The sequence below is a fragment of the Ichthyophthirius multifiliis genome, assembly GCF_000220395.1.
Source record: "Ichthyophthirius multifiliis unplaced genomic scaffold scaff_1120509250845, whole genome shotgun sequence".
NCBI lineage: Eukaryota > Ciliophora > Oligohymenophorea > Hymenostomatida > Ichthyophthirius > Ichthyophthirius multifiliis.
This window is the reverse complement of record NW_004086444.1, coordinates 26,558-41,264: the sequence shown is the minus strand read 5'-3', so window position 1 is coordinate 41,264 and position 14,707 is coordinate 26,558. Positions and strand designations below refer to the sequence as shown.

Here is a 14,707-nt window from a genome sequence, read left to right as displayed (position 1 = left end):
ATTAATTTCTAAATATAAGTTATATTTTATATATAAATTTTATTTTAAATTTATTATTTTATTTTTTATTACAAATCTGAACCGAAGAATTCCCTGAAAATTTATTCGGCTCTTTAAAAAGTAAAAGGCTAAAAGGAAAAGTCTCTTTTCAAATTATTTTATTAATAATTTCTATTATTTTTTAAATTGTTAAATCCACTAAATCCATTTTCGTAATAGAAATCTTCTTCATCGTCATTTCTATAATAATCATCAGCATTACCTCTATATTAAAATTAATCCTCATATTACCTATCATAATTTTTATTTTATTATTTATATGATGCTTATGGAGGTTCATTATGTCCATATTAATCATAATGTTATTTTTTTTCAGGATTAGATAAAATACTATAAGCTTCTGCAATTTCTTTGAACTTTTCTACTGCAATTTCTTTATTATCTTTATTTTTATCCTTTATTTATTTTAAATATTATATATAATATATATAATATTTTTTAAAAATAAATTAATATTTTAAAATATACAGGATGCCATTTTAAAGCTTGTTTTTTGTAAGCTTTTTTAATTTCTTATTCGTTTGCATTTTTGCTTAAACCTAAAATTTTATAATAACATTATTTTCTTTAACTCATTTTTTTTATTAATACTTTTTTATATTTATAATTTTAAAAAATTAATAAAATTCGAATAATAATAAGAATTTTTTATTTTTAATAATAACTATAATATATTTTATTTTTTTTAGAATAAATATTCTTAAATTTAATTTAGTTCTTCAATATATATAAAAACGATTATATTTATATATTTTTTTTATTAAAAAAATATATATTTAATATTAATGTTAATTTAAATTATTAAAAAATAGTTTTAAATTATTTAACATTATAATTTAAAATATTAATATAAATATATTTTATTCATTTATTATATATTTCAAAATATCTTTTTTTATAATATAAGTAAGTATTATTACAAACGATTATAACTTAATAATTAATCAAATAAATAGATTCTATATAAAATTATTTATAATAAGTATAATAAATATAAAATATATTTAACTAAATTAATATATATATATTATTAATTTTATTTTGTTAATTTTTTATAATTAATAATTAGTATTTTAACTAAAGTTAAATATATATAATACAAAATAAAAAAAAAGTAATATTAAAAAAAAATGGCTAAAAAGGCAGTAACTTCCAAAAAAGCAAAACATGTTGAAAAATTATAAAACAAATGGAAACAAAATAAAAAAAAACCTTCAAAATCAATGAATTCGGATAATCCAAATCGTATACTACCTGGAAAAGGAGATGGAAAATTCAGTCACTTACGTTCTAAAAATTAAATAAAAAGATTGAATATGTACAAAGATAAGCCTGACATGTAATAAAATATAAAATATTATTTAAATTTTTGTTTAAATTTATTTATAGGGAAGCCATGCATAAATAAAAAACTTAGCCATCAAGAATTGCACCTGATAGAAAATGGTTTGGACCAGTTCGAACAATAGATTAAAAAAGTTTGGAAAAATTCAGAGTAGAAATGGCATAAAGATCAAATGATCCAAGACATTTAATTGTAAGAAAAAAGAAATTGCCAATTTCATTATTAACAGATGCTAACACTGATTCTAAAATGAATATTTTAGATATAGAAAAATATGAAGTAAAAATTATTTAAATAAAAAAATAAAAACAAAAAAAAGGATACTTTCGGACCTAAAGCCAGAAGAAAGAGAGTTAAAACTGATAACTATACATATGAAGATATGATTGAAAAAGTTGTAGAACAAGAATAAAAATATGACCATTCTAAAGATAAAGATTTACATAAATAAGATGTAAAAAATAAAATAAGCATTTAAATATAATATAAATAAATTATTAATAGATGCTAGATCATAGAAAAGAATGTAGAGACAAAAGAATGGAAGCCGGTCAATCTAGAAGAATTTGGGAAGAATTATATAAAGTATTGGATGCTTCAGATGTTGTAGTATAAATATTAGATTCAAGAGACCCAATGGGAACCCGATCTAAACATGTTGAAGATCATATAAAAAGAACTTGTCATAACAAACATTTAGTTTTTATTTTAAATAAATGTGATTTAGTACCTACTTGGGTAACTGCTAAATGGTTGAAATATTTGAATTAATTTTTTCCGACTTTAGCTTATCATGCTTCTTTGAATAATCCTTTCGGTAAAGGCTCTTTAATTAATCTTTTGAGGTAATTCGATAATGTACATAAGGATAAAAAACATATTAGTGTAGGATTTATTGGATATCCAAACGTAGGAAAATCATCCGTTATTAATTCTATAAAATAAAAAAAAGTATGCAAAAGTGCCCCTATCCCTGGAGAAACTAGAGTCTGGTAATATATTACTTTGACAAAGAGAATTTACTTAATTGATTGTCCTGGTGTAGTTTATTATCATGATGGAAGAAATGACATTGAAGTGGTCTTGAAAGGATGTATTAGAGCTGAAAAAATCGATGATCCAAGTTATTATATTCATGCCATTTTAAAAAAGGCAGATCATGTTCATATTAAGAGAATTTATGGGATTGATAAATGGGATAATGATGAACATTTCCTTGAATTATTAGCCTAGAAAAAAGGGAAACTAAAAAAGGTATATTTTAATTTATTTATTTTTATTATAATTATATATTTAATAATAAAGGGAGGTGAACCTGATATTAAGACTGTTTCAAAAATAGTTCTTATGGATTGGCAAAGAGGTAATATTCCTTTCTTTAATTTCCCACCTGATTATATTCCTGATGAAGAAATGAAAAATTAAAATAATTAAAAAATTGGAGAAGAAGAATTAATTAATGATAAAGAAATTCAATAATTAAATCTATAAGCAGAATAAAAAGTTGCTTAAGAAACTTAAAATTAAAAAACTGCTTAAAAAAATGGAAGCTAAACTTAAGAAAAAATATATAACATGAGAATGTTTTAGATGAAAAGAACAAGTATAATAATGAAAATGATATATTCTTTTATATATGTTTAATTTTTTTTAATTATATTTTTATTTTATCATATCTATTTTATAAATTATTATATTTGATTTCTTATATAAAATATATAAAAAAATATTAAAATAATTTTAAAATTATAATATATTATAAATTTATATGAAATGTTAAAATAATTTTTTGATTATTTTATTTAAATATATACTTTTGTCACTCTAGAAATTTTAAATTTGTATGCTAATTAAATTATAATTGTTAATTCTTCATTTTTATACTATTTTTTATTAAAAATAAAATAAAAATATTTTAATCAATAAATATATAATACTCTTTTCTTTTCTAAAATAAACCTTTAATATCATCTCCTAGCATATTGATAAGCTTTCTATTTAAACTATTTTAAAAGATAAAAATATTAATAATATACAATAATACTCTTAATTTTCCTATTCACTAACTTATTCGTAAGCTTCATAAAGTTTTTTATAATATTATGAATTATTTTATTCGGAAGAATTTTTTTTTTTTTTTAATTTACAAACAGCCTTCAAAACAATACCATATTTTTTATATTTATTAGTAAACTTTCCGATTTTTTTCTTTTTCTTTTAATTAGGTCTTAAAGTAGACCTTTAGGGAGAAGCTAAATGAACTTGATCTCTACTCATGGATATTCTAGAAGGAATAATTTCTTCTTATTTAACTTTAATAATTGGCTTTGGGAAAAAATTAAATAGAATTAATTGTTGCTTATTTAATAACAATTTTTTAAGTTTTTCAACCTCTTTAAGCTTTTCAATAATTAAAAAGACGTCAAGGTCTTCTTAGACAAACTATATTGCTTTTTCTATTAATTTTACTCTCTTTGTATTAAAGAGCTTTCCACAAGTTAATTTATAAAACAAATATTCATAATTTAATTAAAGTAATTCATCTTTGTCTATTATTTATTAAAGTTCTTCATCAAATTCTTATAAATATTATTAATTTTTTGTTTACGGGGTTTAATTATTTTCAATTTTTATTTATTTATTTATACTTAAAGTTTGTACTTATATTTTTTTTGGGTTGATTGGTTAACTTTGTTATAATTTTGTTTAATTATTTGTTTTGAATTAATTAAAAAGTATGCTGTTTGGACTTTTTTAAAATTATTTTATATAACTTTGAGTTTATAAATTTTAAAATGTTTTATTATTATTATCTTTAGGATTTTTTTAATATTATTCCATTAAAATTTTATAATTTTTAATTTAATCGGATTTTTAAATTTAATTTGAAGTTTTAAATATCTAATTATTTTAAATTTTTTAATTTTACATTTATTTTATGTTTGAAATATTTTAATATTATTTATTTGAAGCATATTTATTTTTTTAATTATTTACTTTTTTAATATTATTATCAGCATTATCTTTAATATTAATACAAATTGGATCTTTTATTATTTATTCGAATTAATAATAAGAATTATTTTAGATTTTGTCGTTAGTACTTTTTATAGGATATTCTTATTATTATGAACAATTTGCAAAATATGAGTTACTATACATTTTATTACATTAAACAGTATTTAAAGGTTCATTTTAATTGTTTGCATCTCTATCAGTTTATAATGTAAATAACAATTTATTATTATAAGGACTTTCTATGTGATTATAGTTTGGATTATTTTATTCTTATAAATTTTTTAATATTGGATTTTAATATTAAGAGCATTAAAAGAGTAATTCGTTTTAATTGTTTGTATTATTTATAGTTTAGAAATTATTATTATGACTTTTTTATGGTAACTCAAAGCAATTTATGTTATTCTAAAAACTATTCAAAGTTGTAGAATTTCCTTTTTCTTTTTTATTCTTTAATATATAATATAATTAATCATCAGTTTATAAAAATATATCATTATATTATTCTATTGAAGTTTTTTTTAAATTGATTATTTTTATTTTTAGATAAAACTCATTGATTTTTAAAATAAAGATTTTGTTTATAAAGATTACAATTGCTATTTATTTTATAATTTTATTGAATCTTATTATTAATTTAAAACAAAATCACACCTTGGAACAGTTGAATTTTAAAATACATTTGAAAACAGTTTTTTTTAAAAAGATAATTTCTTTTAAAAAGTAGGAGGTCTATTATTAGTTTAGATAAATAAATTATTTTTGTTTTCTTGACTTTTAGATTTCTTAAGATAATTAGATTTTAAGTTGAAATAATCTTTTTTTTTAAATATTTCTATGTTTATTAGAGATGAAAAGCGTTATTATTTCATTTAAAAGTTTTAATTTGTTGGAAAGATATTATTTTTTTGATTCTCAATTTTTTAATTATTTTCAATTATTTTTTAAATTTTTAAATATTAATGACTATCTTTATTTTATAAAAGATATTATTATTTTTATTAAATATTTCCAATTAAATTAGATTTATATTTATTTTCACATAAGTTATTCATATTATAATTATCTAAATTTTATTATTATTATTTTTATTCTTGATAATTGTTTTCTTATTCACATTTCATATTTTTTATTTCGATATATTTTAATATATTCTTGTTAACGTTTTCACTTTAATTAGATATTTTTTAAAATTCTCTTTTCTTTTCATTTTTCTTTTATTTACCACCTAAATCAATATCATATAATTTATTTGCCAAATCAATACCATATACATATTCATTATATTATTTTACTTAATATTTATATAAATAAATTCATTTATATATTTTATAAAAAAAAACTTATTAATGCGATAATTATAATTGCTGCTTGAAAGAATCCTCCTAAGTAAGAAACTAGCTCATCTAACTTTTAAAAATTTCTTTTTGTATAATCAGTATACTAATCCCTATGTAAATAAATATCTGCAATTTGATCATAGTCTCCAGGAATTTGCTATTCTCTTAAACTATTAGGATTATATTTGACAAACTTTTATTTAATTATAGACTTGATTGGAAGCATGCTATTATCAGTTTCTATTTGATGTTCTCCTAAGTATATATTTATACTACTATACCTCTTTTTTGTTTTAAATTTTAAATTTTTTAAATATTACCATTTCTGGTTTAATATAAAAATATATATCATCATTTAAAAAGCTAGTGACATAATCTATTGGTTTAGTTGGGTTTATTACAAAATTTGGGAAAAGTAAAGACATTTTTATTTCCCTTTATTTATTAAATTGATTTATTTCATCCTATGATTTACATATTGGATTCCATGTTGATGTTGCTTATAATGTATTATTTTGACATTTTATTACTGATAATTTCAAAAATTAAAAAATATCGGCTGAATATGAACCTTCTAGTGTAAAATTTTGCATTTTCCTTTTTAAAAAAATAAGTTTTATAAATAATTAATAAATAATACTAGGGACATAAGTATTTATTTATATTATTTTAGATGAATATATCGGTATAATTTAAATACTGAGAATTTACGTCTTACCAATGTTCTTTAGTACAAGGTTCCAGTTTTATAAATTCCTTATGTATTTTTTAATATTTTTTTATTTTTTAAAATAACTTTTAATTTAATTTATTAATTTTATTCGTTTTTATAGTATTTCCTTTTTTATAACTAAATTTAATAATAAGGATTATTTATAAAATTTTCTTAATCTATACTTATTGCAAACATGAAATTATTTTTATCTAAATATATTGGATCAGGCTTAAAGTTATAAGTTTTAAAACTATTAACATGAACAGTTTCTTAAATAATTTATTGTTTTTTTTTAAATTTATTTAATATAATATATTAATTTACTTTTTTTTATGAAATCAATAACCTTTTAATTATTTATTATTTACTAAATAATAATAAAAACTTACATTGTTAAAAAAAAGTAAAGATATACTTAATATAGATAGTATTGTTATCACACCTCCGAATTTTGTTCTAAAAATATTATCTCTTTTATAATTTAATCCAATTTTCCATCCAATAAAGTCAAAACCTTTTAGTATTTCTTACATTGTAAAGAAACTTATAATTAAAATTAATATTAATTAATTTTTATTTTTTATTTTAATAAAAAATATATAATAAAATTATTAAAAAAATGATAAATAAATAAATTATATTAATTTTTTTTAAATTTAAATAAAATATAAAAGAAAAGATTACTAATTTTTCAAGACTTTTATATATTTTAACTTATATTATATATTTTTCAATTGATAAATAATATATATATTTTCATTTAATTTTTTTTTCTTTAAAAATAATAAAATTTAAATAATGTTTGCATATAAAAATACATATTAATAATTTATTTTATTTTTTATATAATATAAAATAAAATAAATAAATAAATTATATATTAAAATTTAAAAACAAAATAATAAATTTGAATGGAATTATTTGAATAAAATTGTTAATTTTTAGGTATTTAGAATGATCAAGATGCTGCTACATACAATGGAACATATTCCGATTCTGGAGAATCATCAGAATCATATTAAGAGCCTGCATCACAAAAAAATACATAAGTGATATCAGAAGATGGTGTAACTACTGTCACAAAACCAGAAATAAAACTAAAAAAAAAAATAAGCGAAAAATAATAGCTACTACCAAAAAAAAAAAGCTAAAAAATAACGATAAATGTAGTAGGTAAAAAAATAAACTATTATATACAAAATAATAACTAATATAGATACACAATACCCTGTTGTTAGATTTGTATCAAAAAAATTATTAAAATGGAAACTATGTTATGATATTGAAAATATGGATTGTGATGTTGTGTGGACAGATAATGCAGTTTAACCTGAATATTTAGGCAAAATGAGCAGTCATTAAAAAATTAATCACTTCCCAGGAATGTATACACTTGCTAGAAAAAATGATTTGGCTAAAAATTTAAAAAAAATGAAAAAATAATTTCCAGATTAATATGATTTTTTTCCTTAAACATGGCTATTACCAGCTGATTATAATGAACTAAGAATTGAATTTGAAAAAATTTCCAAAGGAAAATGTAAAACTTTTATTGTTAAACCTGTAAATATAAAATAATATTTATATTATTTATATATATAAATATGTATTATATAAATATATATATATATATATATATATATATATATGTTATAAATTATAATTAAAAATAGGAAGCTAGTTGTTAAGGAAGAGGGATATTTTTAACAAGAACTTTAGATGATTTAAATTACAATGATCATTATGTAGTTTAAAGGTATATTTTTTAAAAAAAATACTAAATAAAAAAAATCAAATATAGATATTTACATAAACCCTTACTTATAGATGGCTTAAAGTTTGATTTTAGAATTTACGTATTACTTGCAGGCACAGATCCATTAAGAATATATATATTTAAAGAAGGCTTGGCAAGGTTATCAACAGAAAAATATGAACCTCCAAATAGGGAAAATTTAGACAATTTATGTATGCATTTAACTAATTATGCAATAAACAAAGATAATCCAAACTTTTAATTTAACGAAGATGAAAATCATATGGATATAGGAAATAAAAGATCCATGACATCTGTTATGTTAGTATTATTTATTTATTTTTTAAATATTTTTTATTTTATATTAAAAATAAGTTACTTTAATAATAAGGTCATGATATATTTAAATTGTGGGAATAAATAAAAGTTATTATTACAAAAACTATTGTTAGTGCTTAGCCTACTTTAAGTCATCATTATAAATCTTGTTAACCCGATAATTATATGAACAATATGTGTTTTGAAATTCTTGGATTTGATATTTTTCTTGATGCCAATTTAAAACCTTATTTATTAGAAATTAACCATACACCGAGCTTTACAACTGATACTCCTTTAGACTCTTTAATAAAAAGAAATTGTATAAAGGATGCTTTGATTTTAATGAATATAAGTCAGAAAACTCGAAACTTGATTATTTAGTAAAGAAAAGAATAATTATAAAAAAGAGTTATTACCGGTAAGAAAGTTAAGCTTACTTTAGAAGAAAAAATATAGGAATAAAAAAAAGCATAATTAAAAAGAGATGAATATGAAAATAAACATTTAGGTAATTATGAAAAAGTATATCCTCTAAATGTAAACATATATTTTAATAAATTTATTTTTTAAATATAATTATATATTCTTTTAGGAAGGCGTTGAAGACATTTATGTGAAGTTTTAAAGTTATGCTTAATAATTATATGAAAACTATACTGGAGCAAGTTATTTTTTTTATATATATTATTATTTATATATTTTTTAAATTAAAAAAGATATTAGAAGGGTCTAAAAGAAAGAGTAAACTTCATTTAGTAAACAAAATCCATTAGTTAAAGAAGAAAAAGCTTAAAAAAAGAAATAAAAAGTGATGTTACCATATTAAAAAAAGTAATTGATATTAAACAATAATAGTAATAATATTAAAAATAAATATATAGTCTGAAATTTAATGATAATGTAAAATATATATAATAATTTTATTTTTTTAAATATTTTATTTTTTTAAATAAAAGACGGTAACAGGAGAGGATGATTAATAGTCAGTATTTTAATCAAATAATTGTCTTAACCTTTAAAATAATTAATAAGGCAATTAATATATTCAGTTAGCAAATACTGAAAAAACAATATAATAATAAACTAATTTGCAATAAATTTAATAAATAAGTCATTAATTAATATAATAATCTAATATATAAATTCAATAATTATAATAGTAAACTGCATAGTCAAATAATTTAATAAACAAATAAGCTTATGGAACACCTATAGTAATCGAATCTTTGGGTAATTTATTATAATATGTTAATTTAAAATTTTAATTTAATACTTTAAATTAGATTGCAAAAATAATAATTACAAATCTTTTAAAAATCTAAAAAAAACTAATGAAAACAAATTTCTAAAATAAGAGTATGAAATAAAAAAAAAAAAAAAATAGTATTTGTAATATTTAAAATTTAAATATAAAAAAAGAAAAAAATTAATTTAATATAATATAATTTATTTTAATATAAATAATTAATTATAAAAAGTGAAAAAAATACTAATTTTGAAGAATTAGCATTTAAAAATTATGGAATTAATGATAAATTTAATTAATAATCAATTAAGTTACTACCTGATTTATTAAAAAATAATTTTAACTTTAAGATGAACTAAAAAATTCCCCTTAATAATGGATTATATATATAACCTAAAATTTTTGATTTAAATGTTTTCAAAAAGTTAAATAACAATGAAGAAGGTCTAAGAAAAGATAATACTATAGTAAAGAATAAAGTTATTCTAAAAGAATAGAATTTTTCTAGAAAAAAGTGAATTTAAAAATATAATTTATAAATATAATATTAAAAAAAATATTATATAATTAATAAAAAAATATCAATAATTATTATAAAATTTTATTTTGTTATATTCATTTAATTAATTTTTTCTTATTCAAATTATATTTAATCTAATTATAATTAGAAATTAATATTTTTATATTTATTAAAAATATATATTAAATAATTTTTTAATTTTACACATGAATTTATTTTTGTAGCTTTTAGATTTCTATTTAAAAAAAAATACTGAAAGAATTAATATTTAAAAATAACATTAATAAATAAAGTAAATATTTAAAAAAAGGGATAATTTATTATTAATTATTTTAGAAAAAAATAAATAAAACTAAAAATATTTATAATACATATATATGATAATAAAATCTTATATATGTTATTTATTTTTTTATTTTGTTAAAAATAAAAATCACTAAAATCTACTTATATCTTCCTTATACATAGGATCTAACCTTAAATTGTTTTTCGGAGCTTATAATTCTGCAGGATAAAAAGTATATATAGGATCTTCTAAAAGATGTTAATTAAGTCTGTTGACATGAATATTTTAAAGTGTTTCAACATGAGTATAATATTTATTTGCTAACTAATTTTTTTAATAAAGAATAGGAAGTACAAGAGTCCATAAATATTATCTAAAAATTCTATGTGTTTTAAAAAACATACCATATTATCTTAAAACAGGTAAAACCTTTCCTTATCTTGCAAAGGAATAAATAGCAAACCATGTAACTCCTGTGAAGATTAATGAGTTTTACAAGTAAGCATTTTAATCATATTGATATTCCGCTACTGTGGCTTTAATAACTTTTTAATAAGGGTAAAATTATCTTAAATTTTCCAATTTTTACTATATTGAGAACTTATCATAGAAACGACCTAAAAATGTTTTTGGAGTTTCATATTTTTAACCATTATAATATTTCCATTCTTAATGTGTTTAAGGAAGACTTTCTAAATGTTATTTAGGTAAATACAAATTATTATGAGGTAAAATCATTTTTTTTTTTTTCTTCTTTTTTTGTATTTAATATATAAAATAAATATTATTTTGAAAAAATATCAAAAATAAATAAAATATAAAAAAAAATTAATAACTATTTATTTAAATTAATTTTAATAAAATGGCATATAAAAATAAAAGAATAAGCAAAAATAAAGTTAAAAATAAAAAATATAATTATTTCTTTATCAAAAATAAATATTGCTTAGTTATTGTATCATTCAAAAATATTTTTTAATACTCATTAAATATTAAAGTATTTATGGTATTCCCATCATTATATAAAAATAAAATCAGCATAATATACAAAAAACTTGATAATATTAATATAATATAAATACTTTAATAAAAAATTTTCTGATAAAAATCATTTTTCATTCCCCTTTTTTACCTAAAGTTTCATTTTTAAAATCCAATATTTAAGAAATTTTTTGAATTCTAAAAAGAAGTACCCCAAATGTAGGATTAAATTAAAGATATAAATTCTAATATTAATCTTAATAAACTTGCTTTAAATTAATAAAATAACGTGAAAGTATACTAATATAATTAAAAAAATAACTTTTTGAGGATTTTTAAGATTTAGAAAATGATTTTTATATTAATAATGTTTAAAGATTAATCTACCAATATTAAGGTCCTTTTATTGATAAAAGTGTAGCTAAAAAACAATTCCTTTAATCAAAAAAATATGATCATTTTATAGTTTTTTTTTCTTGAAAAAATTAAATTGTGAAAGATTTTTTTAATAAAAATAAAGTTTAAAATAACGTTTTTTTATTTGGATGAAAAATTAAAACAGAAAATTTTCGATTGTAAAAATAAATATATAGATTTTTGAGTATGTAATATAATAGAAAAAGCCTTTTTTGATTATATTAATCAATTTAGAATTTTTAATTAAAAATTAACATAAATTCTGAATATAAAACTTAGGAAAAATACCTATCATAATAAGGTTTTAAATTTATATATTTTTTTAGTTTATAGAAAATCATAAAGTTAATATTAATAAAATAATATAATATAATAAAAGTAATATTTTGAATGTTATATCTCTAAAACTGTTTTTATTTTTAAATATCATAAAATTTTTTTAGAACATTTAGAACATAGCCAACTGTTTTGAGATTTTATTCGATTCTGTGTTTAGATTTCAGCCAAATGTTTTTAAAATTTTATTGACTGTATTTGAATTTTTGGCACTGTGAATCAAAAACTATGTTTAACGAATGTGTTTAGATTACCCATATTTTATAATGCAAGGAAAAAGTACTTCCCAATCCTAACCATTCTACTTTTTGACAAAAATTTATAATAAAGTAAAATTACAAATAAATTTACATATAATCTTAAAATAGCTAAATTGAAAAATTCTTTAAACAAATTAATTTAAAGAAAAATATTTTTCTCAAAAGAAAGTGAGAAAGTTGGAAATTATTATTATTTAAATTTTAATATGATTTAAGTTAAAAATTAGAAAAAAAAAATATTTGAGATAAAAATAAAAAGAATAAAAAATTGAAACAAAAATAATAATAATATAATATTAAAAATAAAATTACTAAAAAAATATTTAGAATAAAAATACAATTTTACATTATAATTGAATTAATATAGTTTAGAAATTACTAATAATATTAATAATTTATATATATTTTAAAATATAATATTTATTTAATAATATTTTTCTAAATTATTTATTTCTAATTCATAAAAATTTAATTTAATATTAATATTATTAATATAAATATTAAAATCTATATTCATAAAAGAGTTTATTCGAGTTTTTTTATATATATTTAGTATTTAATTTCTAAAATGAAGTCTAACATTAATATATTATTATATTTAAAATGAAATAAAGTATGTTTATATATATATATATATATATATATATATATATATAATGAAATATATAATAAAAAATGAATATTTGTTTTTTGTTTTAATAAAATATAAAAATATTAAAACAAAAAATAAAAAATAAATATAGTATTATATATCATACATTAATAAATAAAATAAAAAAACATCCCGATATTCCGAAAAAGCTACCTTATAAAAGACTAAAGGAAATATCGTCCACATCTTAAAAAAGTAGAAAAAAAATAGGCATAATAAAAAGCATAAAAACTTCACAAAAAAACCAAGCTAATTACAATCCTTAATTAATAATTTTATATTATTTTTTATTTTTTGAAGCTATTAATCTTGGAATTATATCAAAAGAAGACTATGCAATTCCTGAAATAACTAAACTTGTACATAATAAATAAAAATTCCCTGTATAATAAGTAGCCATTAAAACACAATTCAGCAATAAATTAGTTAAAAAAAGATAATATTTTATTTATTTAAAAGTTGTCATTTTATCAATTAACTATTCACTAAAATAATATAAAAAAGAGCCTACACATAAAACTATTGATCCCCAACTTATTCCCATACTAAATAAAAATTCTTTACTATAACTTGTTGATTCATCATAATATTCTAATATTATACTTGATTATAGCATACTTACACCAGTCCATAAGGTTGCATAAATAAATATAAGTAATAAATTACAAGACATTAAAAAATACCCTATTATGAGTTTTTTTTGTTCCAAGTCAATTGTTTTAAATTCACTTAATCCTGGAAAAAAAGTATCAACATTAAATTATATTTGACTTTCATTTTTTTTTTTTTAATATCCATGTAATTAAATACTATTAAATAATAATATTAAGGAAATTATAGAAATTATAACTCCTATATAATAAGCAAAAGATAAATTATCCTAAAAATCCTTTTGAAAAAAACTAAATTTATATATATATAAATTAATTACATGAATGCTTAAAGCATCAATATTAAAAGCTAAAAAACTGCATATTAGATAAGCAATAATTTTTCCTGTTGTGTTTGCTAAACTTAACATTTATTCACATTATTAGACTTATTTTTATTTTAAAGAGTCATTAGTATATTAATTTATTATGAGGAGAATTGTAAAATTTGAAATATCTTAGAATGAAAAACCTATTAAGGATAAAATCTTTACTATATTTGTTTCGTGTTCATTTAATCTTGATATATCTTCGGCTATTTATAAGGAATTACCCAATAAAAAATTCCCAATTATATTGATTATTACAAAAAATAAAAATAATATCTTCCTTTCTTATATATTTTATTTGCTTTATAATAAATATTGAATAACTGGATAGCATAACCTTAAAATTAAAGGAGGTAATAACCAGATGAATGAATCTAAAATATCAGGTAAATCAATTTTATAAAAAAATGGAGAAACAAAAATCATTTCTATAGCATTACCTATAATATATTATATATTTTTTATAAATTTATTT

General features: G+C 17.7%; 5 protein-coding genes across 5 annotated transcripts, besides 12 other annotated features; 2 read left to right on the top strand and 3 right to left on the bottom strand. All coding sequences in view use genetic code 6, as the record gives it.

Annotated features, from left to right (window-relative positions):
• Positions 1-12: 12 nt before the first annotated feature.
• Positions 13-47: a microsatellite.
• A 973-nt stretch (positions 48-1,020) lies between these two features.
• Positions 1,021-1,085: a microsatellite.
• Positions 1,086-1,190: 105 nt separating this feature from the next.
• Positions 1,191-3,106, top strand: IMG5_100140 (hypothetical protein; the record flags this gene model as incomplete). Its single annotated transcript, XM_004035303.1, has 4 exons — positions 1,191-1,399; positions 1,450-1,684; positions 1,725-1,859; positions 1,910-3,106. 4 exons carry the CDS (start codon positions 1,191-1,193, stop codon positions 3,104-3,106), a joined length of 1,776 nt encoding a protein of 591 aa, XP_004035351.1.
• Positions 3,107-3,277: 171 nt separating this feature from the next.
• Positions 3,278-7,011, bottom strand: IMG5_100130 (hypothetical protein; the record flags this gene model as incomplete). The annotated part of the gene is made up of 7 exons (XM_004035302.1): positions 3,278-4,065; positions 5,595-5,717; positions 5,767-6,046; positions 6,084-6,360; positions 6,404-6,519; positions 6,560-6,747; positions 6,825-7,011. 7 exons carry the CDS (start codon positions 7,009-7,011, stop codon positions 3,278-3,280), a joined length of 1,959 nt encoding a protein of 652 aa, XP_004035350.1.
• Positions 4,380-4,411: a microsatellite.
• Positions 4,380-4,417: a microsatellite.
• An 814-nt stretch (positions 7,012-7,825) lies between the features above and the next one.
• On the top strand, positions 7,826-9,158 carry IMG5_100120 (tubulin-tyrosine ligase family protein, putative; the record flags this gene model as incomplete). Its single annotated transcript, XM_004035301.1, has 4 exons — positions 7,826-8,041; positions 8,152-8,234; positions 8,280-8,559; positions 8,610-9,158. The coding sequence occupies 4 exons, from the start codon at positions 7,826-7,828 to the stop codon at positions 9,156-9,158; spliced, it is 1,128 nt and encodes a 375-aa protein (XP_004035349.1).
• Positions 8,056-8,127: a microsatellite.
• Positions 9,159-9,468: 310 nt separating the features above from the next.
• Positions 9,469-9,508: a microsatellite.
• Positions 9,509-10,340: 832 nt separating this feature from the next.
• Positions 10,341-10,400: a microsatellite.
• Positions 10,401-10,754: 354 nt separating this feature from the next.
• On the bottom strand, positions 10,755-11,345 carry IMG5_100110 (hypothetical protein; the record flags this gene model as incomplete). The annotated part of the gene is made up of 1 exon (XM_004035300.1): positions 10,755-11,345. One exon carries the CDS (start codon positions 11,343-11,345, stop codon positions 10,755-10,757), a length of 591 nt encoding a protein of 196 aa, XP_004035348.1.
• Positions 11,346-11,401: 56 nt separating this feature from the next.
• Positions 11,402-11,436: a microsatellite.
• Positions 11,437-12,351: 915 nt separating this feature from the next.
• Positions 12,352-12,390: a microsatellite.
• Positions 12,391-12,988: 598 nt separating this feature from the next.
• Positions 12,989-13,033: a microsatellite.
• A 41-nt stretch (positions 13,034-13,074) lies between these two features.
• Positions 13,075-13,104: a microsatellite.
• A 117-nt stretch (positions 13,105-13,221) lies between these two features.
• Positions 13,222-13,257: a microsatellite.
• A 458-nt stretch (positions 13,258-13,715) lies between these two features.
• IMG5_100100 (hypothetical protein) lies at positions 13,716-14,417 on the bottom strand (the record flags this gene model as incomplete). Its single annotated transcript, XM_004035299.1, has 1 exon — positions 13,716-14,417. One exon carries the CDS (start codon positions 14,415-14,417, stop codon positions 13,716-13,718), a length of 702 nt encoding a protein of 233 aa, XP_004035347.1.
• Between the last annotated feature and the right edge of the window lie 290 nt (positions 14,418-14,707).